The sequence below is a fragment of the Parasteatoda tepidariorum genome, chromosome 10 (genome assembly GCF_982258835.1).
Source record: "Parasteatoda tepidariorum strain Cologne lab strain chromosome 10, Ptep-v5.0, whole genome shotgun sequence".
NCBI classification, from domain to species: Eukaryota; Metazoa; Arthropoda; class Arachnida; order Araneae; family Theridiidae; genus Parasteatoda; species Parasteatoda tepidariorum.
This window is the reverse complement of record NC_141764.1, coordinates 102,481,283-102,507,177: the sequence shown is the minus strand read 5'-3', so window position 1 is coordinate 102,507,177 and position 25,895 is coordinate 102,481,283. Positions and strand designations below refer to the sequence as shown.

Genomic DNA, 25,895 nt, shown 5'->3' with positions numbered 1-25,895 from the left:
ATATTTTAATTTAAATATTTTAATTCAAGTTTTAATTTTAGTTGTTTTAATTAATAAGGACTTAATAATTCCGATGGAGAGGTGGTATTTAGAAAATCACTAAATCAGAACATTGTATGCACTTATCAACTTACCACTTTAGAATGAAATCCATCTTAATAGGTTGTTGTAGTTCATTTACGTCGCACTAGAGCTGCACAATGGGCTATTGGTGACGGTCTGGGAAACATCCCTGCGGATGATCCGAAGGCATGCCATCACAATTTTGATCCTCTGCAGAGGGGAGGGCACCCCTGCTTCGGTAGCCCGGACGACCTGCACGCGAAGTCGAGCACTTTACGGTAGTTTAACGAGGACCAATACCGCACACCCTCGGCCCCTACGCAGACTGATCCAAGTGGTCACCCACCCGCACACTAACCGCAACCAGTGATGCTTGACTTCGGTGATCTGCTGGGAAGCGTGTCTTATCGATGAGTCCACTGCGGGACTCCATTTTAATAGGAGAAAATAATACACAATAATTATATTCGAAGTTAAGTTTTGGATTATTATTATTTTGAAAGTGACAAAGTTTGAAAGAAACAAAAAATTATTGATATTCAAATAGTTGAGGTAAGAATTCTTTCTTGAATGAAGGGCTGCATGCCCAGACACGTTGACAGCAATTATAATGTCATAAATATCAGTATTTCAGACACAATTTTTTGTAAAATATTTGCAGGAAATTCTTTTAAATAATTATCATTCCTTTTTTTTATAATCTTAATTCTTTTACTTCTTCTTTTCCCCTTTCACTAGTCAATTTGGTTACATATTTGCATAAAATTAAATTGCTTTTTAATGTAAAAACTCATTCAAATTTAAAGAATAACAAACTGATACTTTTCAAAAACAAAATATTTTCTTCTTATCAAAAAAAAAAAAAAAAAAAAAAAAAAATTAAAGATGGGGGAGAAGCTTTTTATCATTGCCCATAACACAGAACTTTATTTAAAAGTAAATTAATGTTCTTAATTAAAAGCAAAAAAAAATAAAAAAAATAGTTAAACATTCTATTGAGCAAAATAAATGCAAATTAAATATTTTAATTAAAGATTTGATTTAAAATAAAACAACCTTTAATTATAGCTCTAAATAAGATTCAACATTCAGTAAGGATTCAGTTCAGTGTGTTTTTACCTTTAGAACATTTATATTAAGAAAATTATAAGAGAATTTATGAAGGTTAAATTTTATAATGGTTTTCTAAGCACTTTAAGTTAAAAAAAATTGGAAAAAGTTAAAAAAACAGTAAACATTTTAAAAAACCCACATTCGAACTTCGCGTGTTCCAATAATATTAAATTAAAAATATCGAGATTTAAAAAATATGCTGAAATTTCTAGTACTAGTAACATAGATTGACGATGAAATCGACACAAATTAAACACGTCAAAAGTAATGATTAAAATACATGGGCCGGGCTAGCCTGGTTGGCAGGGCGCTGGACACATGTTTGTGAGAACGAGTTGTTCGAAGCCAGCCGGCCGAAGACTCGCCTTGTAGAAAGTAGTGACTGGTGCACGTTAAATTTGTCGCATCACAAAGTCCTCTAAGTTCCCAAATCAAATTATACCTCTGGGGGTAATGAATTGGGGCGGATTCAGGTCAAAATTACAATCTGTGGATAAATGAATGCATGTATGAACGGGTACAACCTATAAACGGGTGTGACGTTTGGGTTGTGAAAATCAAATTCTTGGCCATAGATGGCGCCACTGGAAAACAAGAAGAACAGAACTTGCCTTAATGACCTACGACAACAACAACAACAACAACAACATCAACCTAATTCAAAAATTGCAAGTCGTTTCAACACCAAAGTAAAAATACCAAAATTTTGTCGAATTACAGATGTTGCGATAACCACCGAAAATAGAGATCAAAAAACTACATTTAGATTTGGCGCTTTAAAAAATTTAAATTAAAAATTTCTGATATTTTTTTATTTTCATAAAAGTTTGTTTTCTATGATGTTAAGGAGCTGCCGCAGACAGCATATCTAACGCAGATTGCGTACTTAGCAGTGTATTATTTCTGGATCGTGCACCCTCAAGCCCCCTCCCGCCCCGCGGAGGTTGCGGGGGGGGGGTGTTTTTTACGCCACTGATAGTAGGAAAAAAACCCTGTTCATTACTTGTAGTATGGACTTGACTATTCTTAAAGAAAATTTTTTTCATACTAATTGTTTCATTTTAAAGCTTCGAAAAATATTTTTATTTATAACTCAGTATTTCACAACTACTGACTGGAATCTTTCCAAGCAGTGGGGTTTCTAGGGTATGCGCCAGACTACGAATTTCAAGGAACAAGGTTCGAGTAAGAAGAACGGTAAGACAAAAATCACAAATTCGTAAAACCACTGGAAGAGCATTAAATTGATTCAGAAGGGGAAGTTTCAAATTTTTAAGCTCTAAAATAAAGGATGTCGTCTCTCTTTTCTTGACTTTTTAATTTCAGGTTTATTTCGAACATTAAAATATTCGAATATTACGCTAAACATTAAACTATTCGTTAAAATATATTAATATTAAAATATTAGAATTATTTATTTCGAACATTTCAAAATAATTTAAAGATAAATTTACATATTTATTGTAATTACGTTTTCCTTCACCCTCAGATGTTTTTGTTAAATCTATGCTTGTATACATAAGACAAATCCAGATTAGATTTATATACATGTTTGAATGTATGGAGCGACTGTTTTATGTTGTGGAGAGGATTAGAGTGTCCCTTAAGTTAAGTTTTTCTTGCTTAATAAAAGTTCTTAATAAGTTCAAAGATGAGTTTTCTAATATGTTTGTGCTTAACATTTTCCACTACATACTCTAACAGAATGTCATAAGCCCATTATTTGAAAAAAGGCGCAAAATCAATTTTTTTTCCCTCTCTCTTAAAATTTTAAAATGATTTGATTTTCTTAAGTTAGAGCAGAATTAAAAAAAGCATACAATTCCTTTGTGAGGCGAAGGGGATTTTTTATATTTTGATTTTATTAAAAGGAGCAGAATGAATTTTGGTGTGTTCCTTTACTTTTTGCCTAATTTTCACTGTTAGATAATTGATTATTTCTAAACATCCTTAAAATAAAACGTCAACTTCCTCTAATTTATTTCTCATTAAAGAAAGTATTATTGTCGCTATTTAGCCTAGAATTTTGTCTGTTATTATTTGTTTTGTTTTCTTATTATTATCAATTATTATATGCTGTAGAGATAGGTTGCGTGTATTAAATTTTACATTTTAAATAAATCAATCGTCAAAGATAATAAAGGAGAAATATAAACATAACTTTAAAAACATTTTAACAACTAAATTAAAAGCATCCAGGATTATAATCAAAGAAAAAAGAATAGACGCAAAAGAGAGAAAGAACAAAAAAAATTTTGATGGTATTTTATTCACTTGAAATTCAGTTGTACTGCAGGAAGAAGAAAATACATTGAAGATGCATACAGGTTCACCATATCACTAACTTCGGTACTCGTATGTTGGTTACACCACACTATAATATTTGTAAAATCTAATTATATAAGGAACATCAATTCCTTTTAATGAACAGTAAATAAATTAACTAAAATATATCATTTGATTGTAACTAGTTTATTGTTGTCGCAACAAATCGTAATTATTTACACTGGGGATCTTTTAATGAATTTATTATATCACGATAATTTTATTGTTTTGATGTTTTTTACACACTTTTTATTTCTAATCAATAATGATTAAGTTTATATTTGATTTAACGCGGAATTTTTATTTATTTAAATCAAACTTCTTGCATTTTTTAAAATGTACCATCCACAGCATCTGATATAAAAGATTTTAATATTACTATTGTTTAAAAATAATATTACTGAAATAGTTAATATTTATTACAGAAATGGATAAAACAATTATTATATTATTACATACTGATCAGTGAGTGAAAGAAATCATAGTTATATTTTTCAAGTTCAACCAGCTGATGATTGTTAAAAATTGGGAGAGAATTTGTCAAATAGATACTTAATGAAAAGTAAATTAGTTTAGAGAAGAAAACATTAATGAAAAAAAATTACGTCCTTCTGGATTGAGCAAGTCTTGATGCACGCTAACTACATTTTTAATAAGATATAAAAGCGCTGCATATATTTTTCTTAATCAATATTTTTTAATAAATTATTGATTTAGTTTTTCTTTTCTTTTTAAAAATCACTATTGATTTAAATCAATGCATATTCTAATGAAATAATAAAAAGGATAATATAGTAATTTGAAGACATATACCTTTTATTATTTTGTAGTAATAAAAAATTGCTTACTCAAAAAACATTCATTATCAATGAAATCACATATCAATGAAATCAGTATACTTTTTTTTATTTAATTAATGATGTTTTTAAAGAAAAACATTAAAATAAATTTGAATTACTTCGTCCATTTTTCATTTTTTCTCGTTTGAAATGATTTTTAACTAACTCTTTCTTTTTTGCTTACTGTAGCTTCGAAGTAAAAATTTGATTTTCATATATATATATATATATATATATATATATATATATATATATATATATATATATATATATATATATATATATATATATATATATATATATATATATATATATATATATATATATATATATATATATATATATATATATATATATATATATATATATATATATATATATATATAATAACAGGGCTACATCCTTGTTATCATTGGTGTATTCAACTTAAGAAATGCGGTCAAAGCCAAAATAAGTTATCAAAAGGTTTATTAAAAGTTAGGCTGGTGGTTATAACAATTCACATCCCCACTCCTGCAAAGGAGGGGGTGCGGACAAAACTACGAATCGTTCCTGCAGATGTTTTATGGAACACGTCCTTTTGTTTGGGTAACATTAAGTTTTCACATTTTTTAATAGGAATATTTAGTTTTGACCAAGTCCGAAAAAGTAAAAGAATTACAAATTTCTTTAAGTTTGTTTGAAAACTCTTCATCGTTAGGTTCAAAAGAAAGTTCTGAAAAATTTAGAATTTTGCGGGGTTAAATCTAGAAAAATCATTAGGAAACAAAAGTTTAAATAAGGATTTAATTTTGTTTGCCGTCACTAATTTAATTGACGTTTGAACCACATTTTTTTCCTTAAAAAATTTTTTAAAAGCACTATAAAATTTTTTTTATATCATAATTTAAGAAAAACAATGTAAACACTAGAAATGCAATTTAATCATTAATAATATACTATTGATATATTGAGTTTAGAGCAAGGCTCAATCTAACTTCAATAAAATATGAACAACCTACTCTCCAACGTCGACCTTCATCAATTTCATTGAAGAGAAAAAAAAAGCATTTTAATGGCATTTTTATCTTTACCCTAAACACTATAGTAAAACAAGAATATAAATTCTACTAATCAAAAAATCATTGAAACTGTAAAACATAAAACAATAAATTTGAAAATAATTTCTCGAAACATTTCTTATGCCAATTAAAACAATCAGTTCACTGGAAAAAAATTTCAACAGTAACTACGATCAATGCATAAAAAATAATTGTTTTAATTGAAACATCAAGTATGATTATAATAACAGGGCTACATCCCTGTTATCATTGGTGCATTCAACTTAAGAAATGCAGTCAAAGCCATAATAAGTTATTAAAAGGTTTATTAAAAATTAGGCTGGTGGTTATAACAGTTCACATCCCCACTCCTGCAAAGGAGGGGGTGCGGACGAAACTACGGATGGTTCATGCAGATGTTTTATGGAACACGTTATTCAGCAAGAGACAAGCGAAAACCTTCGCTCCCGCATTAAATAGTACAGAGATTGGTGTAATTAGGTCCCAGTCGTACATGCCTTTGTAACTCTACGCATTATGGAAAATCATTTAAAGCTTTCTAATATGGAAGTGAAAGAGGGACAAGATTCTAAAATTAACTCCTCCTTTGCAATATAAATCTAATTATTATTCAATGGTATGTTTTCAGCCTTGAATTCCCAAAATAGAATATCTCTGCGCTTACTCTCTAACAAAGACATTTTATGAAACCGAAAGAGTTTTAATTCTTGGCTTAATACAAAAGTATTTATAATTTTTGTATTATATGCATATATATATATATATATATATAAAATTAAATACAAATTTTTTCTTAAAATATAGTTAAACTAACTAGTTAAACAATAACTAAACAATAGTTACTTATCAACAAACAAATCTTTCTCCCTGAGGTTTCAAAGTTCTAGAATTCCATTTCGTACTTGTAAGTTCCCCAAATTCCTTTATCCACTTGTTGCAATCTTCTAAATTTATAGAATATCGCTTCCAAGGGTAATAATATTAGATAAATTATTTTCTATTTCATTTTTAAATGAAGAAGACAGTTTCTCAGGAGGAAAAAGTTTGAAAAACAAAAGCTGGAGTACAGAAATCGCTCAATGTTGAAAATAACAAGCATGGCAGAATGAAATTGCCATACGTCACAGAAGACGTTGACGAGAAATGTAATCAGCGGGATCAAAATCTCTTGGAGATACTATTGATGTAAAGAGAGTTTATATGCGTGGGCACCTGTGAGCCAAAGTCGTGGAGGCGAGCAACATTACCAAGGTAGCAAAATGATATTAGTATCTAACATTAGAAAGACGCAATATAATACTACCCTGCTAGAAAACGCTAGACTTCTGAATCCTATCTTCTAATATTAGAGCTAATATTACATAACATAAATAGTATTCAATCTAACATTCGAACTTTTAAAATTATCATCTATTTCATTATTTTTGCTCCATCGCTACTTTTTTCTGATTTCATATTTTAAATAAATAAACATTTATTTATGAAAGAAAACAATAAATTAAATATTACTAAAAATATCATTTTTAGCAATGTAATTTTATGCCGGAAAACGTAAGATAATATTAGTGCTAGTTCGCGAACGATACAACTTGAAAAACGTTATCAACTGTTCCCAAGTAGCACCTAATATTAGATAACATTAGAAAATCGGTAAAATCTAACATTATCCTGAACAACTTCTAATATTAGAAAGATACAATAGTTAATATAATAACTAGCAAATTTTTAACAAAAAGTAAAAATATTTTATTAAAATAGAAAATTTTTGTGTCAAAACATAATATTTTCTTAAAAGATAGAAAAATTTTGTGAAAACGTTTGAAATATTTTTACAAAAACAAAAAAATATTATCTTAAAAGAGAAAATTTTTTGCTAAAAACATAAATATTTTCATAAAAGATAGAAAGTTTTCCTCAATAATAAAAATATTTTCTGAAAATTTTGTTAAAAAGAATTAAAAATGTTACACTATTGCCTACATAACAATATTTAAATGTAAAATTTTATAATAATGACATGAGAGACACTAGATTTAGTTTCATTCCTTTTTTATTTTCTAAAGACAAATCTTACACCATATTTTTTCTTTACAAATTCATACATCTGAAAATCATTTACATATAATTGATTTGAAATATGATACATAGAATAGCCTTGACAGCGTTTGAGTAAAAAGTAAATACAATATTGTCCACATACATTGGATGTAGGTGATTGAAACACTTTGGAATTCCATAGTACGTCCGTGTAGGAAGCGGTATTCACGTTGTAAAATCCGGGAGGTTTCCCATATGAGTCATAAAACTCTAACCGTCTTTGATCATTCACAAATAACGCTAGCCAGTGAGTCCCAGGTTGTGATGAGTCATCTGAATTCGTGATAGCACATGTGTTTTCTTTGAGATCCGGAAGCGTATCTCTTGAATACACGCCTTGAAAGTAAGGTGATGTTATCTTATCTGTGGATAAACTGCAGAATATTTGCAATCCATCCATTCTTCAATTTCCAAAGTCGAATAAAATATTTCTTGACTTGTTAATTTCAATCAAATTTTCATATTCGGCAAAAACGATAACGCATACTGTTTTTTCCAGTGATTTGGCAAATTTCAGTTCTAATCTCAAATTGCTATGCTTAATCAGATTTAAATGTTCTCCTGAACATAGATCTGGGGAGAGATTAAATCCAAATAATGTATTTCCGTTCTTGTAGTCTTCTCTGGAAATAAATATTCCTCTATCTTGACCCATTCGTTCCGTTCCATCAAATAAAGTTTGATAGGCACGAATGTATTGATTTTGTGAAAAGTTGAGTTCCAACGGATTATGGGGGACGGGTTGTCCATCTACATACACTCCAATAAAATTTAAATCAAAATGTTTAAAATCAAAAGGAGATTTTGTCAATGTTCCATGAAAAGCTTCATTATCTACACAGCCAATAATAACTTTTTTAGGCATTTGAGCCGAAAATATATTATCTTAAATAAAACACATGCTCCCTTTAGGAATCGAATACACTTTGCATAGGACTCGATTAATGGGGTATTTTGCACTTGTTTCCTCGAGTGCTTTAGCATGACCAAGAAGCACTCCGGGGTTCACACGAACTTTTCGAATGAATAAAGAGACATGATCCAATACTACTTTAAATCCTTCAGATCCTTGTACACAAAATTCTGGCTTGTTTCTTATTAGTTTTATTTTCAAACCCACTAAATTGAGTAAATGACGATCTTGATGAAATAAATCTGAATGAATGCAGCCAATCATATCCACTGTTGCGCTTTCTTTGAAAAAAGCAGTTCTTTTGTTTAAACCATCCTCAGAATCTTTATTAAATAATTCAGCAGTTAATTGAGATGTTTTGCTATCATATCCATAGTTTAGGAGAGTTTCAATACAGGCCTTATAGGGATAGGTATTACTTGAATTGGAAACTGTACGATCGTTTAAAGATACATCTACTTGAGAAAATAATGAATGTAGAAATAAATTCACAGGTCCTAGAACATCATCTTTAGTGATAGCTGTATTGTTTGTTTTTACCATTTTCGTTTTCACATACAATTATGTTTGACTGAGATCTATATAATCTTCCACACTTCCAGAGACGTGAAACTCTACGGGAGCATTATCAAAAATGTTAGAAAGAGGATGAAATTGTATCCATTGATCATCTTGAATAGCTGTTTGAGTTTCAGGTAAAGTAAAAAGTTTCAATTCCGATTTTACGCATTCAGGAGAATCTTTCAACAAAAATACCATTTTATGGATCAAAAATATCACGTCCACTCACTTTGCGTGCTTTGGATGAAATGAATCGTTTTTGCTTCTTACGCTTTCTTCTATAGTTTCCTTTCCCGACCATTGACTGCACTTTCTCAATAGCTTTTTGGGCAAGATATTTTCCACTTTCTTTAGTTCTTGTTTTGACGGCTTCCTCAAAGTTTTCTCCAGATAATACATCAGATGTTACTCGAGTTCCCGTTTTTAAAACTTCTTTTCCAATAGTTTTACCACCGTTTACTAAGGTAGGCTAGTACTGCTCTAAATAATCGACAAAATATACCAGCAAGTCCATAGCCCTTTCGGAAATTAATACCTTTATAATAGGGCGAAACCCGAGCCAATTTGACTCGCATAGTGATCTTCGAATTTTTCAGCACGCAAACCTACGGTACACTCATCTTGATGTCTTCGCTTCAAATGAATGCTTCAAAAACTCATCGTACTATTTATAGTATTTGTCTCATGCGGAAATGTAAAACTATAATCACTTTGCCACTTTCAAAAGGTACGAAATCACCTGAATTCAATCTGATCTCCATTTGAATAGTTTGAAATGAGTGCCTCGTTAAAGGTAAGTATTGAGGTCTATCATAATACTGACTGATTGTTTCACCATCATATCCTTTTATTCGAACGATATGCAGTAAAGGAGCTTGTGTATCTCCGACAATTTGTGGTGAAATTAAATCTGAGTAGACGTAAAAAACGGAAAAATTAGACCACGCCAAATTCGCTTTTCCGGTTACCCGTAATGACTGCATCGCGTTGGAATCCTAACAATTCACCTAACTTTTCTAAATGAAGGCTGCAACCTTGAACGGCGTTAATTTTTACTCGTTTTGTAGCTTTATTGTAATTTATTGTAAACCGACTAGGATTTTTAGGTAAAGCAAGCTGTATAGCTGATACAATATCGAACATTGATTCTTAACACCCCACATCAATTGTTTGCTTTACAGTCGATATGATATTACAATTACTTATCTTGTATTGAAAATAATTGTTACTTTCATTTACGTTCAGCCGAAACTGTGGATAGATGATTTCAGATAGGCCTACTTCCCATTCACCTTTTATATTAACTGGTATCGGTAACTGTGTCTTAAAATGAGAGATTTTGCTGTTAGGAAAAAACTGCATGGAGCTATCAGAAGGTAACGTCACGTAGAAAGACATTTTCGAGAATGAGTCTTCAGAGGTTAAGTTTCACTATTTATACTTTTTGAATATCACTCACCCAGTCATTAAACTTTTCAGGATAGCCTAAAAATTTAACAAAATATTCTGTGCTTCCTCCTTTCGGTCTCTTTTTGATTTTTTTCTACGGGATAATAACCCGAGTTGACACCTTTTTGTAATTCTTCAGCATAAAAAGTACCTTCTATTGCTTCATTCTTTAAATCTTTTAATTTATACGCTATAGGATTTCGTGGAATAATTTTATGTTTAACAAATAATTCTCGTGTCCAATTATTTTCATATCCTTTCTCAAATGTAAGTTTTGATTTACTAATGCGAACAGTGTCACCTACTTGAAAAACAGGGTTATCAATATTCACCTCATGGCTGTATAAATTATTCCATACTTCTTTTTGATTATCGATATTCACTGAGGCTGGTTCCATTTTTATACTTCTATGCTTTGTATGATTATAACTATGGATTAATTTATAAAAGACATCACTATATTTTTTCGTGTTAAATTCTGTAAAGTATTTCCACATTTTAGTTTTTAAAGTGAGATTAAATCTTTCATTCAACAATTCTTGCTTTAGTTTCATTATTTGTAGTAAAAAAATGAGCTCCTGTTATTTTAAGATATTGCTGACCAAGTTTATTTGTAAATTCCGTACCCTTGTCTGACTGTAAATTTTCTGGTTTTTTTCCCTTAAAAATAGTTTTTAAAGCAGACAATATATTTTTGGCTGATTTGTCTTTTACAGGAACGGCCCAAGCAAGCTTTGAGGAACAATCTATACAAGTTAATAAATATTTGAATCCATTATTAAATTTTACTAAAGATTGCATGTCAACTAAATCAATTTGAAATTGTTCATCTATACCTCCAACAATCACTCGATTACGTTTAAATTTATGCTTCACAGGTTTATGTAAAGTTTAAGAGTCATTAGTCTCTAACCATTTCATAACCTCAATTTTCTTCACTTTACCTTTCACAGAATTATAAATGGCATTTACACCTTCTAAACTTCCTGGATGTCCTGGTTTCGTATAAACAGATGAAAGTAAACGATCCATAATCTATTTAAAGAAATTTAGAAATTATCAGAATTTTTTTCCCCTCTAATAACAATTTAATTCTAAGAGTTTTAACACTCATAAACGTTCTTAAAAAATAATGGTATACAATAATCTCTATAAAATTAAATAGTAATGCCTATATTAGTATAAAATAGTTTTCCTTATTGTATAACAGCAAGAATTTTTTTTCTTCTATATTAAGAACCTGAAAAAGAGTACTATTCTGAAAAAGAAAATTTATGCCAGCTGAAAAAAAGAAATCTCTTTTCCTCTGAAAACAAAAGTTTACAGTAATTTTTACAAAATATAAAAATAACAACAAAATATTTTAAAACTTAAGTTATTTTAATTGCAAAAATCATATTTAGCAGCAGTTAACAAAGCATCTAATTTAATTTCTTTTAAAAAAGCTTCACACAAAGAAGTCTTTAAGGGGTTGTCTAAACAACCTTCGTTCACTTAGTTCATTATTAAAATCCAGAGCAATATTCTCCACATGTAAGTCCAAGCAAGACTCATTGAAATCGTGAACACTGCACACAACTTCTGGTCAAGAAAGTCAGCAGATCTGTCTACTGGCTTCAGACCTTTCTTCAGTCCAATATGTTTATACAACGCAATTTTCAGGCAATCTTTCATAACAGGACCCGCTTCGTTGATGTCTGAATTCTTTGGCACCTCTGGACACTGTTGATGGGTGGATTCTTGAAAAATGATCAAAATGTCCACGGTCCTGTATTTTAAATTAATGTATCCGAATGTCACACTATCTCGACACTTCTGTAGTTCTCTCCATTGTTTGAAATTGATTTCCGTCTCGTGTTTGTATACGCACAGTCACTTCTGCAGGTATATTCGTCCACTAGTAGATACTTTCCCTCGTCATTCATCAGCACATAAAATTTCTCACGGGGATTGGCTGGAGCGATCTCTTCCGAAACCATGTTGATGTCTGCAATGCCGAAGATACATGTCGGTGGACCATGACAGAAGCAAGCATTATAGTTCAGGCTGTAGAGTTGTGCCATATCCTGAAGGATAGTATGAGTCTCCATATCTGTTAAACCTTAGTATATGAATAGCTGATTTCTTGTTATACGTGCTGGCCAAAACGAATAAGTCCTCACCAATTGGTTAGTAATACTCTGGAAAGTTTCTCTCCTGGAACAAACCTTTCCTCTTTGGTTCATATTAATAAAATAAAAAGAAACATTTTTTGAGTCACCAAGAACAACAATAACGTTTAAAATAAGTAACTATTAACAGAATGTAATTATGCTTTAAATTTAACTTAATTATACCTTTCGATTCAAATAATATTAAAGAATTTTTAAAGTTAACTAAGTTTTATTACATGCTCTACTTAAAAAACGAATTAGTGCTAGAAGTTACAATAAAACAATTCTATTAACAATAAATTTAAAAGCATAGTAAATTACAAAGAAATCAATAGTACTTACTTTAGTTTCAGCGTGTTTTCTCTTTAAATATCCGTATAATAACGACATGGTAAATCAAACACTTTCAAAACTTAATCGAAACACAACAGAAGAACAAGTGAAATATAAATATAAGAGGGGGAAAAATTAAGTCACTCTATCCTTCTAGTTGCAAAACCAAGAAAGTATAACTCTAACAACCAATCAGAAAAATTTTAAACTGTCACATGCTTAACTATTTACCAGCGCAAGTGAAAGGAACTGAATTCAACACACACACACACCATAGACCAAGATCTAGCTTGTTATATCTTATCAGAATGACTCGCTCTGTAATCAGTAGTTGTGTTATCACACAAACAAAACACGTCAAATCTTAACACGTGTATGGTCAGTACCGTTGCCACCCAGAGAAAGTTATAATAGCATTAAGAAGGAGCAGAAATAATTATTTAATAACTGTCAAAGATTAAGTGAAAATACATATATCGATGAAACTGTAGGATGATATTGATATAAAATCCTTTTCATTTATAAACGTGTTCTGTATACAAAAGTTTAACTTATTTACGCATATCTAACCAAGCATTCGTAGGTCAGTGGTTATGATATCCAACTACTGACCCACGAAGGCTTTTTGATAGGCGTGAGTTCAATCCTCAGCCTTAATTATATCTAATAAATAATAATAAAACAGATTTAAATATTAAAATAGATTTAAAGTTATTTCATTTCTAACATTCCCGCATAGATGGCGCCACTAGAGTAAAAGCATGATATCATTTATTTATTATGTAATAAAAGATGACGTCATTACTTTTTTTTCTTTTCTCCAAGCTTTGGACATGTACCTAGGTCATTATGGACCCTTTACCATATAGCCCAAAGCTTGGCCACTGGTCCGGCTCCACTCCAGCCTAGGAACGAACCCAGTCAGCAAGAATTTATTAAGAAATTTAGATCTGTACAGAGCCACAATATTTTTAAAGAATACAAAGGTTAAATATGATACAAGTTAATAACACATAATAACAAAATAAAGAAAGAAGTATAAAAAGAAAAACAAAAAAAAAACTTAAAGGCCATAAACTATTTGTTATTGCCTTAACTAAATAAACAATTTTGAAAACGATCCCCCCCTTCTTTTTTTCATTGGTTTTTATTTATATACAGAAACTGAGATTGAATACTATATCAAAAAAGTTTAAGAAGTAATAAACATTTTCAAGATTACTTAAAAAGTCAGGTTTGATTAAAATTTTAATAAGGTAGTCGTTTTTTGCTAGAAAGTTCATTACGTTAATTAATTTAGATTTTAATGTTTTATTTGTAAGAAAGTTTTTTTTGCCAAATATATAAATTATTAATGTTTGGAAGGCGTGTATGCCATGATATTGTGTAAAGACAAGTTGATAAGTAATGCTCTGGTGTACCTGGATGACTACAGGTACAAAGGTTTGTATCCGAGATTCGCAGGTAATGAAAAAAAGAAGGAAAAGGACCGTGACCTGTTAGGAACCAGATGACTTGTTTAATTGGAATTGATTTGAAGAAGTTGACATTGTTGATGATGTTAAACAGACGTCTTCCTCTATCGGAATTATTCCATTGGTTTTGCCAATTACTTGATAAAGATTTTTTAAGAGATTGTTTTAGGTGTGAAACAGGGAGAAAAAAGGAATAATTTTTAATGTTTTCTGTTGCTTTTTTAGCCAATTCATCCGCTCTCTCATTACATTCTCTAGTGTTATGCGCTTTAATCCAAGAGATTTGAATGGTGGTGTCCATTAGTGCATGTTGAATGTCTTTGGTTATGAGGTTGGTTGATCCTGCGTCTTTAATTGATATTATTGAGGCTTTAGAATCTGACCAGATTATGTATTTTATTTGTCTATTAAAGTTTAAGTTATTTTTGATGTGTTTTACACATTCTAATATTGCCAATTGTTCGGCCTGAAAAATAGAATTATTAATATCCAAGGTGAAAGTTTGTGAATGGGCGTTGTTAAGAAATGCGAATGCAGTGCCTGTTTTAGTTTTGGAACCGTCTGTGAAGTAGTTAGTATCTTTTCTAAAATCGTAGTTACCTTGCTCAGTTAAAGAGATTTTGTTTTTAATATAATAATATGGGTGATAAATTGGCCTTTTTAACTTATTTTCATAGTCCTGATGATTATAACTTGTATGATTGAAGATTGCATTTTTTATCTTTATTTGAGTTAATGTTGTTGAGCATGACATCAGCATAATCTGGTCTGGAAGAGGGGGAATATTTGTTAAAACATGAAGAGCTGCTGCAGGAGTAGAGTGGTAAGCCCTGGTAATATTCAAAAGGAATTTGCGTTGAATCGAAATTAATGTTCTAGATATCCGAGGTGAGATGTTTTTTACCCAAATATTGCAACCGTGTGTCAGAGAAGCCCCCAAATAACAAAGTTTATGAGTATTGTCATCCTTAAAAACTAATATTAAAAATAATAAGTGTTTCTCAAAAAACTAATAATAAGCAGAAACCGGAACTAAAATCGACACTACAGGCGGGCAAAAATAAGCAACTTCTGGTTTATATGCGGGCAGAAATAAGAACCCCTTGACTTTCCATGATGATGTCACTTGCGACCGCTATACAACGTGGTATACTAGTTACGTTGGTTTAAATTTTTTGCTTTAACAATACTGTAAATAAATGTTCAGCTGAATTTTAAATATTAAGCCAAAGAAATTTTTACTATTATCATTATTTTAAACATCATAAAAATATATATATACACTTCTTATCTCAAATTTGAACCGAGTAATTACAAATTAAAGTAAAAATACAATGCTAGTAGTATAAATGCTCATAAGCTAGAGTGAATGTTTAACAATGATTGTCACATTTGCACTTAATGTAATGTGACAATTTTGTTTCTAATTTTACTTAAGCCTTTAATTTTTCTTTAAACGTTATTCCTTTTTTCAATTTAGCAATTTTAACTTTCTTGTTGACCTTTCTCATGGTCATTGCGGTCATCGCACTTCCTGTGGGGAAAGTCAACCAACTCCTCTATTCACGCCTTTCTTTTTCTTCTTTTAATTTTAGGGGGGCTAACAAACCCATCTCTTTCCTTTAAATTTCAAACTCTCCGCCTCTTTTAATTTAATTGGCCGTAATTTTCTGGTCCTATACCAGTTAAGGAATTTTTAAGTCTTTTTAAATACATTCTCTTTTTCTCGAGCCTTTGGGCAGGTTACCCTTTTTCTCCGAGATGTGGACTTCGGTCCGTATCGAGGGATTTCTTTTTACATTTTTCTTCTTAACCTTTATTTTAAATTAAATCCATAGCTGCAATCAATTTCTGTAAATTTAAAATCAACATTTTATACCTTTAATTTTCTTTAACATTAAAAAAAAAACCTTCTCGAATTTAAGCTTTCTTTCCATATTTATTTTAACCTTTAAATTACTCATTCTTTTATAATTTACTTTTATCTATGACGCCTTCTGTGTTTTAATTTCTTTCGTCACCCATTTCTATTAAAGGTGCTTCTAATGCTAAAAATTGTTTTAAAGACGTCTTCCCACTAGTTATGTTGTTAGATATTTTTCTTAAATAAATCTTAAACGCAAGTTAAAAATGTGTGCTTCTTTTGATGGTTGTCTTTTAAAATGTCCTGTGTGTACAGGGTGAGTACCTTTCAGTTATTGTTATGGGCATGCATAAATGTGAATTTATTAGTTTTTCTTATTGGAAACATCAGCTTACTGTTTGAATCATATATATTGTTTGGATATAGCATGACTTTATCGTATTTATCATTAATCTTTAATTTTCACCCTTATTCTAAATTTGGTGATACCAATTTATCCAATTTGTTCAAACCTCACACTTTGTGACCCTTTGAACCTATTGGGTTATTGTTATCCCACATTAGCATTGTACTACCACTTTCCTTAACGATCACATTCCCCTTAATTTTATAATTACCCTGTTATATATTTCGGCCTTAATTTTATTTATCATGACTATATCCAGAGATACATCCAATTATGCAATCTATCAATTTTATTACATAAATAACTTTACTTTATTCGCACCAAATTCAATTAATTTAACTCTTACAAAGATGTTAAAATAAAATTGTTTCCGATATGTTGAAAATTTAAAAGAAACCGAATTTTAACTACATCTGATTTCATAATACCTGAACGTTACTATTATGACTATAAAAAAACTTCAAACATTATACCTTATTAAATTTTATTAATGAACACATATCTGCCTACCCTATTTTCTAAAATTCCGAAGATTTATTACAAAGTTGCCGAAGAAATTAGACAATGCAGAAGTTAAGAATCCACCTGTCGGTGTTCCCACCTTATCGTGGTTTGTGTGTGTTGTCGATCCCGAGAGCTATGCCGGCGGTAGCTTAACTACTGGCAGGGTCACTCAAGCCGGACAGGTCGTAGGGGAGACACCAGAGGAACACCCTTGTCCTCCAGGTTGGGGGTTAGGCGTGGAGTTAACAATCCCACCCTGTAAAAAATCCATTGTTCAGAAAACACTAACAATACGAAAAAGCCGGACTGCTTTGTCGTGGAAAAAATGGAATCTTGGTTGGAGAAGAAGACAAAATTTTGGAAACATGGACAGAATATTCTGAAAGCCTTTCAAACAGAAATGAAGTAATTAGACAAACAGAAGGTGAATTAGTTACACCAGAGAATGATTGTGAACCGTTAGAGATGGAGGAAGTTAAAGAAGCAATTAAAAAGTTGCGTGATGGAAAAGCACCTGGGGCCCAATTACCAACTCATCGAAACTTATTCCGCTCGGAAACGATTCCGATCGGAAACTAGCTTTCATCGGATTGCCAATTTCGTAAAACCCACTTTGCCGTAACATGAGCATATCGGAATTCGGAATCGAAATCGCTATTCCACACGATTCCGGTGAAATTGAAGTTTGTAGGCGGGGCTAACTTTGACCAATTAGAAAATTATTATAATTCTAATTTATTAATCTGGCAACGATATGTTTGTATTCTCTACTTCTATGTGAGTTAAAATCGCATTAACTTAGAACTGAAAGCTTAAAAATTCATACATTTTCAACAATTTTATGTTCTAAAAGCCAAGTTTGTGTTTATTTGAAGTATAGAGAGTAGTGTAGAGTGAAATTACAACGTAATATTTTCAAATGGCTTCACGTACAAAAATTAATATTCGCCTTCAAACAATGATTGTGGAATACCTAGAAAACAATCCAGATTAAAATAAAGGAAGCCTTACCGGCATATCTGGCGTAATTACCACTATAAATATTAAATACCAAATTACTACTATATAAGACATGTTGCATCCATCTTAAAGTACCATAAGATAGTTGAAGGATAACACAGTCGATAATAAAATCTCTTCACATGCATATTTCAAACAATATGGGAAATTCTAATAGCTAACTTTGGTAAATCCTTTTTTTAGCTAAGATTCTATTGTTTTTTGTACATATTTTTTTTTATGTAGCTTTTGTTATTAATTTCCACAATCCCATATTTTTCATTTCCACTACTGAATTTCGCCTATGAGTAACACCATTTAAAAAAAACTAATTTCCAATCTAAATTAATTTCTAAATTTTGTTGTCGGGATATTGGAATACCCAAAATCTTTTAAGCCGATAGATCTTTCTCTTAATAGTGTTTCGATCACTCTCTTCAGTAATAGCTGGCTGTATGACGGAAAACAGCGCCATTTTGTTCACTGAAATAAACAAACTCTTATCGGAATCTAGATTTCGCTCACTCTTAAACCTGCCGGAATGGGATTCGTAATAATTTCGCATCGGAATTTAGTTCCGAGCGGAATCAAGAGCTCGTAATACGACTTAACTGACATTCACGGATTTATGACGTCACGAGAGTTTCATTTCGATCGGAATCAGATTCCGTGAAGCTGGTAATAGGGCCCCTGGGACCCTATTACCTACTCATCGAAATTTATTCCGCTTGGAAACGATTCCGATCGGAAACTAGCTTTCATCGGATTGCCAATTTCGTGAAACCCACTTTGCCGTAACATGAGCATATCGGAATCCGGAATCGAAATCGCCATTCCGCACGATTCCGGTGAAATTGGAGTTTGTAGGCGGGACTAACTTTGACCAATTAGAAAATTACTATAATTCTAATTTATTAATCTGGCAACGATATGTTTGTTTTCTCTTCTTCTATGCGAGCTAAAATCGCATTAACTTAGAACTGAAAGCTTAAAAATTCATACGTTTGACTTTAAAAAATGGCTTCCAATACAAAAATCAATATTCGCCAGCAATATCTACCACGGAATGCAATTACAATAAAATTCCAGATGGATAATCAAGGTTGCCTATATTTTCATTGCAAGCAATTTTGGGATTAACCGAAGGAAAGATATTTGCTTATTCAACCATAATTACTAGTTTGAAGCGTTTAGTTCTATTATAATGCAACTGTAAATTTATTAAATTTTCCTATGAGAATTAAAAATAAAAATCTTTTTCATCAAAATAATTATTCGTAGCATTTATTATGAAGAAATCTGCCAAATCATTTCTTAACGTCCGCAAAAGACTATCTACCCTGCTAATGAACTGCCCTCAATTAAATGCTCTTCATTTTGTTTTGTTTTAACAAGAAAAAAAAAAATAACTCATAATTTATGTAAATATTTAAACATTGCTGCCTTTATGTTTTTTCAAATTTTTTATTTTATTATGCGTTACACGTAAAGGGAAACCATGAAAATATCTTTCAGATTGCTTGACGCTTAAGGAGTTGCAACTTAATCTTCAGGAATCGTAATGAATTTTTTTATGTAATGAATCATCTTTCAGTATCTTTGACAGACAGCCAATTATATTTGTGAATATGACGAGATGCTCTTTATATATTTTTTTATTTATATTTATAACTCATCCCAAAAATCAAAGTAACTCGCAATTTAAGTATCGGCGAAAAACAATGCTTATAAAAGTTACAAAAATAATTTATTTTAACCATGATTAAGTTGAAATTAAAATGATCAAATTTTGCGTAACACGCAAAAAAAAAAAAAACTACGAAAATGTTTTTCAGGTTGCTTGGCGGTAATTGGATTTCAACTAAATGTTCATCATTATCTCAATGAAATTATTTCTTCATAAGCAGCAATTTTTTACCATTAATCAGGCCAAGCAGTAGTGGCTCAGAAGATCTGGAGTCTCCTTGAGGTCAGGCTAACCGCGGGTGGTTTTCGTGGTTTTCCGCTCCATGTTACGGAAATGAGGGTTAGTTTCATCAAAAAGTCCTCCACGGAGGCAAATTTCAATACTTGATACAGGACTCTCCTTGTCTTCTGGTTTGGATTTAAAATTACAAGACTACAGAGTTGAACATCAGTAGTCGTAAACACACAATTAGGTCGGCTGTTCGACGACGGTTATAAAATTATGAAATAGATAAGTTATCATCGCTCTGAATATAACGAAAAGCTCTTCTTTTTAACTCAATCCGTAAAACAAAATAAGCTGCAATTTAAGTATCAAAATACAATTATATTTATGAAAGCTATAAAAATATCCTATTTCAAATAAAATTAAATTAAAATTATAAAATTTTGTGTTACACGCTAAGAAAAACTACAAAAATGTTTTTCAGATTGGCTTTAATCGGTAGTAATGACAGATAACAGCGCCATTTTGATCATTAAAATAAACAAACTCTTATCGGAATTTAGATTTCGCTTGCTCTGAACCTGACGGAATCGGATTCGTAATTATTTCGCATCGGAATTTAGTTCCGAGCGGAATCAAGAGCTCGTGATACGACTTAACTGACATTCACGGATTTATGACGTCACGAGAGCTTTATTTCGATCGGAATCAGATACCGTGAAGCTGGTAATAGCCCTTATGAAAAAATCGAGGTATAAATGAGGCATAAACAAGGTATATTTTAAAGGTATAAAGGAGGTTGTTATTTAAATACGTCGTTGAGGTTGAAAAGGGTGCAAATGAATACCTCAAAACCAACCTCAAATATACCTTAAATATACCTCCAGAGGTATATATGTTTCAACCTAAGGTGTTTAATTTTACATCTGGGGAGAGGTAGATATTTACTACTTTAAAGTGTTTCATTTTCAACCTTAGGTTATTACTTATCAGCCTGAAGTATATTTTTTTACACTTGTGGAAGTATTTATTCAACAACCTAAGGTGTGTCATTTTACACTTCAGGTTATTACAAATCAACCTCAGGTGTGTTTTGATCGACTTCAGGTAATTATTTTTCAACCTCAGGTATCTAATTTTATGCTTGTAGAGGTATATATTTTTCAACCTATGGTGTGTCATTTTACACTTCTGGTTGTTATAAATCAGCCTCAAATGTATTTTGTTCTACCTTAGGTAATTATTTTTCAACCTCAGGTATATAATTTTATGCTTGTAGAGATATATATTTTTCAGCCTAAGGTGGGCCATTTTACACTTCTGGTTGTTATAAATCAACCTGAAGTGTATTTTCAACACCTGGAAAGGTTATTTTTTATTAGCGCCATGTGTTCCATGTTCTACCTTGAGTTATTATTTCGTAACTTCAAGTATATATTTTTCTATTTTTAGAAGTATTAATTTATTTTACACTTCAAGCTTATGTAGCTCAACTTAAATCTGCTCTTTTTAGCACTTACGAAGGTGAGGTGTTATACGGACCACATAGTTTATAAATTTTTAGACTCACTATATAAAAAAAAATATAATATATATAAAGATATTATTTATATTATATGAAGAATAATGTATATCATTATATTTTTTTCACTAGTAGAGATCATTTATCAACCTGAAATTTTTAATATTAGACCTTTGGCAGTAATTGCTTTTGTTCAGCTATAAAAGAAAGTTCCAAATGCATAATTCTTCTATAAGTTTGATAGATTGATTTAAATCATCTTAAAATAACACTTATCCAAATTCTACAGCTAGTAAAAATTATTTATGGGAACTCATACTCGTATTTTTAGAAGATAGTTGTCTAAGGTGCTTGAATTTTTGAAGCTATTAAACTACAAATTTAAATAATTAGTCAGCTGAAATTCAAAGTACTACTTTTATTTAAAACTAAAATTTCATTTTTTTACAAACCAACAAAATTATTTTAAAAACTGTTTCCGTCTACATGTTGAAACTTGTAATTATTGGAACCTAAAAGAAAAAAAATTATGAATTAGTAAGAAAGTCATATTTACAATAATAGTGGCAGGTTTTAAAATATTAGAAATTGTTTTTTTTTTTTATGATTTAAATTAACTGGATGAAATTAATTTTCTTCTTCAGATAAATAGTATTACTCTTCTGCTATTTCAATTCAATCCTCGTAGCTAAAAAGCATGATATGTATCACAGCCACAAGATAAAATACACTGAAGACAGTATAACCATTAACAGCATATACAGAAATTCAAATATACAGGGTGTTTATAAAGTCCCGGACTAATTTTGATGTTTAATAACTCATAAAATAATAAAGATAGATTAAAATTAATAACATAAATGGTTAGATAGACTCAAAAAGTTTCATGACCCTTGTCAATGAACTTCCACGTGTGCCCAATTCGTCGCATGGAGAATATCAAGTCGATAGTCAATTTCACGCCAGGTAGCGGCAAGCATGTCGGCATCCACAGAGGGTATTGCGGTTGTAATTCTGGCTTTTAGGTCATCAATGTTCGACACGATCCTCCTGTAAACATTGTCCTTTATAAATCCCCAAAGAAAAAAGTCCAATGGCGTTATATCAGGTGATCTGGGTGGCCAAGGGATTGGACTTCCTCGCCCAATCCATCTTCCTGGAAAATGGTCATTCAAAGAACTACGAACGATGATACCCCAATGAGGTGGTGCACCATCTTGTTGCAAAAAAACATGTGGCTGAAGCTCTTCTAGTTGTGGAAATACGAAGTTTTCCAACGTGTCTAAGTATACGCCTGATGAGACCGTCTTTTCTGTAAAAAAGAAAGCTACCTGGCGTGAAATTGACTATCGACTTGATATTCTCCGTGCGACGAAGGGGGCAAACGTGGAAGTTCATTGACAAGGGTCATGAAACTTTTTGAGTCTATCTAACCATTTATGTTATTAATTTTAATCTATCTTTATTATTTAATGAGTTATCAAACATCAAAATGGGTCCGGGACTTTATAAACACCCTGTATAATTCCAATCTTATTATGCAATTCTAACACTTTTTATTTTTCTATACATCTGTAACATTATGGTACTTGTAAGTTTAATAATTAGATTTTCTATTTTGTCTTTTTTTAAAAATCTCTTTAACTCAATAAACCTAGTCTATATTTTTAAACTTTTTGTCAGACTTCATGAAACTAACAGCTTTTTTTTAAATTTTTGACGTTGATTCTGAAAAGGACTTACGTTATTGTCAATCACATCAGAGTTTCTTAAAAAATAGTTATTTTAATATTTTTTAATCTATGTAATCAAGAATCAACAATCGTTTAATAAATTAAAATTTTAAAGTTATGTACCAATTTTTATTCTTTTTTTTACACTCGAATAGAACAAATTACAAGTTGATAAGGAGCATTTATTTTAAAGTTGTGAGTAATTTTATGCGAGGAAAATGTCTAAGAGAGAATGATTTGAAATAATACTTTTAAAATAAATTGAGTATAATATCTCCTATATAACTTATAATACCGAGCAGAATAAAACTAATAGTTAGTTGTTACAAACACTTGTTTAAATATAAATACACATCCCATAGGATTCAAAACAATGCATACTTTCAACCATAAATGTTTTTATTTGCAATTGATTTTATTCAATTCAGGATCAAAATTGCATACTATACTGACTTATTTCTAAAAAATTTAAGATTTCCGAAATTCGCACATTTTTGAAGTAGTGAACCCTAAACAGCTGCATGAAAATGCTCATAACCTTGAAACAAATTGTCATATAAACTTGAAATCGGAATTAATTTAATTCTGCTCAATATTCTAATAAGTATTAACAATCTGCTTAGTAAATAATTAACGTGGGCAAAATGCGAGAAAATAACATGTAGTGAAAATAGCAGTTTTGTGATCAAACATGAAGAAGTGAGCTAGTACAGTTACTAGTTTTCAATCATCAAATATCTAGCAAACTATTGTTATCAACAATTACATAAATTCTGTAGTTTGTTAGGAGAGATTACTTTTTCTTTTAGTTACAAATTCAGAACTATTTCCTAGGGGAAGGCTGAGTAGCTTGCTAGTCTCTTCTTCTGCGCCGCTGCGCATGTGCTATTTACAACCTAGGTCATCTCAGCAATATCAGGGAACTGTGGATAAGCTCTGTAAATATATATATATATATATATAAACTTTGTATATATATAAACAATATAAACTTTGCAACAAATATCCAAAGATAAGCATACAGCTATAATAGATTTTCAAAGCAAAATTGCTATTCTAAAAATCTTTCAATTTTCAATGACTTATTTATAAGAGAAATTCTGAACATTTTTCTCAATTAATCAGCGTGCATACTGCTACGTTAAAACATATACATTTAAGCAAAATAAAAAGAATAGTTCTATTTGAATAAATTACAAACAATAAAACATACTGTGCATAACCTGCTGTAACGATTCACCAATAACCCTAAACAGCGATGAAAAATATTTCGGTTATTCTCTCTTATTGCTAAGCCTACAAAGATAGCACCTAAGAATATCCTCTAACTTAAATTATTTAAGATCAGGACGCGTGGTTAAAACAAAAATAATAAAATTTAAGTTTAAAAATTGAAACACATTTGATTAAAAGTGATAAAACTAAATTAATAAATGTCAAGCACACTTACCGAATTTCAAATAGACTTTCGATTGTCAACACACACGCCATTTACCTGTTCGCATGGAACTCTGGGAGGTGAGCTAGTTAATATGAAGTGCACTTTAAACAGCCTTAAAACAAGCTTAGGTATAAATAAAATGACTTCATACACCTCAATAAATACCTCACTCTCTTTAGTTGAAATAAAGTATATTTTTTTATACCTCATAAATACCTCACTATCGTTAGTAGAAAAAGGGTATATTTTTCTATGCCTCGTAAATACCTCACTCTCGTTAGTTGAAATAAGGTTGATTTTTTTATACCTCATAAATACCTCTTTTGTTACAAGTGTAAAAAAAAACAACCTCGTATACCTTAAAAATCATCTTATCAGTCTGGATGATTTGAAGTGAATTTAAAACAACCTCAAAATAAGCTTAGGTATAAATAAAATGACTTCATATACCTCAATAAATACCTTTTTATCGTTAGTTGAAATAAGGTAAAAATTTTTATACCTCAAAAATACCTCTTTTGTTACAAGTGTAAGAAAATAAACCTGGTATACCTTAAAAATCACCTTATCAGTCTGAATGATTTGAAGTGAATTTTAAACAACCTCAAAACAAGCTGAAGTATTTGTAAATCAACCTCGTACACCTTAATTACAACCTTTACAAGGTATAATTTTTATTGCTGTTTTCTCTGCAACCTTAAATATACCTCAAAACAACCTTAATACCTCAGAAATACCTCAAATCAACCTTAAATATACCTTAAATTTTCGTAAGGGAGGGCCCCCTCGGAACTAAATCCCGATGCGAAATTATTACGAATCCCATTCCGGCTGGTTTAAGAGTAAGCGAAAGAGTAAGCTAGATTCCGATGAAAGTTTGTTTATTTAAGTGAACAAAATGGCGCTGTTTTCCGTCATACAGCTAGCTATTGCTGAAGAGAGTGATCGAAACACTATTAAGAGAAAGATCTATCGGCCTAAAAGATTTTGGGTATTCAAATATCCCGACAACGAAATTTAGAAGTTAATTTGGATTGGAAATTAGTTTTTTTTAAATGGTGTTACTCATAGGCGAAATTCAGTAGTGGAAATGAATAATATCGGATTTTGTAAATTAATAACAAAAACTATA

General features: G+C 30.8%; 2 protein-coding genes and 1 long non-coding RNA gene across 3 annotated transcripts; all 3 read right to left on the bottom strand.

Moving 5' to 3' along the window:
• Positions 1 to 7,901: 7,901 nt before the first annotated feature.
• LOC139426179 (uncharacterized protein F54H12.2-like) lies at positions 7,902 to 8,363 on the bottom strand. The gene has a single exon (XM_071183973.2). The coding sequence runs from the start codon at positions 8,361 to 8,363 to the stop codon at positions 7,902 to 7,904; it is 462 nt and encodes a 153-aa protein (XP_071040074.2).
• A 21-nt stretch (positions 8,364 to 8,384) lies between these two features.
• LOC139426180 (uncharacterized protein F54H12.2-like) lies at positions 8,385 to 8,954 on the bottom strand. Its single transcript, XM_071183974.1, has one exon. It carries the CDS (start codon positions 8,952 to 8,954, stop codon positions 8,385 to 8,387), a length of 570 nt encoding a protein of 189 aa, XP_071040075.1.
• Positions 8,955 to 21,985: 13,031 nt separating this feature from the next.
• Positions 21,986 to 24,840, bottom strand: LOC147803181 (uncharacterized). The gene is made up of 3 exons (XR_015429828.1): positions 24,773 to 24,840; positions 24,120 to 24,258; positions 21,986 to 22,101 (listed from the first exon to the last, which is right to left on the bottom strand). It is a non-coding gene; the product is annotated as an uncharacterized LOC147803181 (long non-coding RNA).
• Between the last annotated feature and the right edge of the window lie 1,055 nt (positions 24,841 to 25,895).